The sequence below is a fragment of the Hipposideros armiger genome, unplaced genomic scaffold, assembly GCF_001890085.2.
Source record: "Hipposideros armiger isolate ML-2016 unplaced genomic scaffold, ASM189008v1 scaffold_819, whole genome shotgun sequence".
Taxonomy (NCBI): domain Eukaryota; kingdom Metazoa; phylum Chordata; class Mammalia; order Chiroptera; family Hipposideridae; genus Hipposideros; species Hipposideros armiger.
The window spans coordinates 840,789-844,568 of NW_017732169.1; the positions used below are offsets into that span (position 1 = coordinate 840,789).

The window sequence follows — 3,780 nt, forward strand, 5'->3', positions numbered from 1 at the left end:
ACAGTGTTGACTTTCCCAGAGGGGAAATGGAGCACTTTTGGGGGACAGGGGGCTAACCCAGTCCAGAGCTCAGATAGCTGCAGGACGAGACACTTTTTTTCTTTCATCACCCGTGGCTTTTGGGAACAATCACAGGCCGTTTTTCAGTCCAAACGGAGGTGATGTTGGGTCTTTGCCAGGCAAGAATCAAAACAGGATACAAATCACACAAATGAATCAAGAGCCAAAGGATTAAAACCTCTCAGAGACACTTGGTGGAGTTGTTCTTACGACATGCAAATGGTTTCTGGGTCACTTCCCTAAATCCTGTCCTGATTCCCTACGTGGCTGTTTTTACACCAATTACCCCCCATCTTTCCACTCTGGGGCCCATGCTTTTGGTCATCAGAGTTGGTGACTGAAAGAAAGGCAGTTGTCTCGTGCTGACAGAAGAGTGACTCATCCACCAGTCACTTCTCCTACAGCCTGAGGACAACTCGGGCTGGAAAACACACGAGGACTCATCCATCGTGGTCCTGATACTCTGGGGTCTGTGGAAACACAGAAAAGATTGAACCTGATTTAGCTGATTAAACCTTTGGAAAGTTTGTCATCTGGTTATGCCAGTTGGCATAAAGAAAAATACAATGCAATATTGCAGATCTTTTTTTTTTTTTAATGTTCCTTCCAGTCACTATGTTGTCTTTGTTAAATGGAATAGTGAATTAGAGGCAAAGAGCAAACATTGCAGATTTAACTCCAGGAAGTGCATCTTGACTAAGATGCGTCAGTGACAAACTAACTATCCAAACAAGGACTGCACATACAAACACATGAGAAACACCTTTTCCTGAATCAATCTGTCCCTTCACCACCAAGACCATGCATATGCTGTGCAATGCGGTCGAATCATTTATAGAGACGGTGGAATGCGGGAGCCTGGAAATCTGCCTTGGCTTCCAATTTAAGGATGCTTTACCCTGGGTTCTTCTCCGGGTCCTAATTACTGTATATAAACACTGGGCCACTTTTGCTGAAAATTTTGCTGATTGCATCAAGCTCTATCAGGATTTGGAAGGCACACATACTGTTTTGTAAGGATTTAGGCTAGAGCCGCAAAGCTGAAAACAACAGGAGCCAAAGTGCCTCTCCTTCTAAAAATAGCATATCCAGGGAAAGCCCCAAGGGACTCACTCTGCAGTGGCAGGACTGGCGCTGCCACCTCACTGTCCCATCCCTCACCCACATTCCAGCCTATAAATAGTCATATTATGACGGGCCAGCCGCCACAAGTCGATCAGTACCTGAAGGGGGGAGCGGGAATTAAAGAAAGAGACACACTCACACGACTGCTGATGCTGTCGGTCTTCACTGATGGTGAAGCCCCGAGTTTATTTTCCATCACCAATATATGCAGTTTGAGTACGTGCAGTTTAACAAGGAAAAAATGCATTACCTCAGTGAAAATAAATCTTTAANCAAGACTTTCACTGGTTTGTCCCCATCATTACTCCTCCCTACTCCACCTCTGTCCTAATACACGCACCCCCTAAGGCCTCGTGTGAGTTGAGGGGAGTACGAGCCAGCAGCTTCCTGTCCCTGAGACAGGGTTCTGTACTCAATGCTGGACAGACACACAGACATGTTAGACAATGGCTGCCATGTGAAGGACAAGCTTTATTTTTCCACAAGTCCACAAGGACATAAAGAGGAGCTGGGGACCACCGAGCTCCTGGCAACCAGCAGGATAATCCTTCTGGGGGAGCACTTGGAAACCTCCAAGGAATTTCTCAGCAGGAAGAGGGGACCACGGGAACAAGGTGCACCCGCTGGGGCTGGTTCCAGTCATTTTGGAGCTTTCTTTTTTCAAATGTTTTTATTTAATCTCCTGACTCAGGTCAACAGCAGCCCCCAGAGCCTTGCTGGCCACAGCCGGAGTCCCCAGACTGCTGACCACTGCCACCGCCACAGGACTCGGAGCTCTGGCACCGGCATCGGTGGGACCTGCGGTGCCTGTGGTGGCTCAGGCAGCAGCCGCCCCCGGAGCTGGGGGCACAGCCAGAGGGGGCTGGAGGCAAGCACTGTGCTGGGCTCTTGGGAGGGCACCTGGGGGAGGGGCACTGCTGCTGGTTCTGCTGGCAGCACGTCTCAGCAGGAGGGGTGTGAGCCTGGGCAAAACACAAACAGAACAAAGTACGCATCACCGCAGGGGCTCCGGGCCAATGTTTCCTCATTTAGTAGTAGTTCCTTTCCCCCTAAAATCAGCTGCTCCCCAAGTCAAGATCAGAAGACAAATGGAAAGGAATTTGGAGTTAAATGGGTCCAATAAGCTGCCTTCCTTCCCCCCTCCTTTCTACTGGGAAAGAATGCTGACAGACTTCTAGACAGCCTCCCGGGCCACTGCAGGCGACCCACAGCGGCCTTGTCACCCAGACGCTTCATAAACGGCGCCTCCTGGAGGCCTGTGGTGCACACAACACAGACTGTCCAGACTTCTCGCTTCTATGAACGCCTACAAGGAGGATGAAAGTCACTGAGGCTGTAAGGACAGGAGGGCATGTCTGGGAAGACGAGAAGGCGCGATCCTGAGGTCCGCTGCGCCACCGCAGAGCCCTGGGCATGGCTGTGGACACCTCGGCCTCACAATCCCGCCCTGCCCCCGCCTGCCGCCCACGGGAGCCTCTTTGGGCCGCCTCTCCTGCTTTCCTACTCCCCTCTCCCTATTTGCTGAGGCACAGGCACATCTGTTCAACGCCTTCATCCTGGGCTCTCTCCTCCGCTGGACACTCGCCCGATTCTGTGGAGGCCGGAGAAGACTTTCCCGGGGCGATTGTGGACCTAGGAGACCCGGTCCTGAGCACTCGTATGTTGAGTTTTGTGATGCTCAGCCCAAGTCTGTGTCCCCGTTCTCATCCCAAGATGACCACACGCTTCCAGGACTGGGCTTTCAGGATTTTCCGAGGCACATATTTTGAGGAATGACAAAAAGGAAGCAGGAGGTCTCCATGATGATTCAGGGACCCAAGGCTCAGGCCAAAGGCCGCCATTCCACTTTTCCTTATTCATTCATTCAGCTCACGTGCCCTGCAGTCAGGAAATATTCTTGATGTGCACTGCTAATAAGAGGACAGATAGAGCTGGCCTTGACTAGCCTCCGAGAAAGACAGATGGACGACTGGACAGTTAAGTAGATCAGATGTGCTAATCCATGCAGCACGAGTGTGTGCAAAGGTGTCAGGCTGGGGCCATTTGAGGTGTCAACCGCCCACTCTCTGTAGTTTCCCTCACAGAGATGAAGTTGTCAGCTCCTGTTTTAGGGGTGTTGATTCAGCTGGGCTTACTGGATCTTGGAAGTGAGGGGTAAAAAGTGTAGGATAGAACTGGGACCATGACTTGCGAGGCTCGTGGCACCTGGAGTGCAGCACGGTGCTGGGTGGGAGAGAGTGGGGCTCAAGTGGGTCTTGGTGGGGGAGCAGATGATGTCAAAATGTGACCTCCCTTGTGGGACTAACAGAAATCACAACTAATGGGACACAAAAGGCATCTGTTTGTGGCTGGCTGTGGGATGTGTGAGGCTGAACCTAATTCTCTATATTACAGTGACAATCAGTGAAAATTTTATTATTGTTATGATGAGGTTCATGGGGTTGTGTGCATTTCACTTCCTGAATAACTATGATAATGCTTGAGGTTTGTATATGGTGAATTCATAGAAACTGAATATTATTTTCCATTTGCTTTTAATTAAGTTAGCAATAAATTCATCATTAAATTCTTCTGTAATAATAATAAAATGTTATA

General features: G+C 49.8%; 1 protein-coding gene across 1 annotated transcript; it reads right to left on the minus strand.

The window, feature by feature from the left end:
- Positions 1 to 1,877: 1,877 nt before the first annotated feature.
- LOC109374390 (late cornified envelope protein 3A-like) lies at positions 1,878 to 2,147 on the minus strand (the record flags this gene model as incomplete). Its single annotated transcript, XM_019628951.1, has 1 exon — positions 1,878 to 2,147. A coding segment is annotated over one exon (270 nt), but the record flags the coding sequence as incomplete, so codon positions are not given.
- Between the last annotated feature and the right edge of the window lie 1,633 nt (positions 2,148 to 3,780).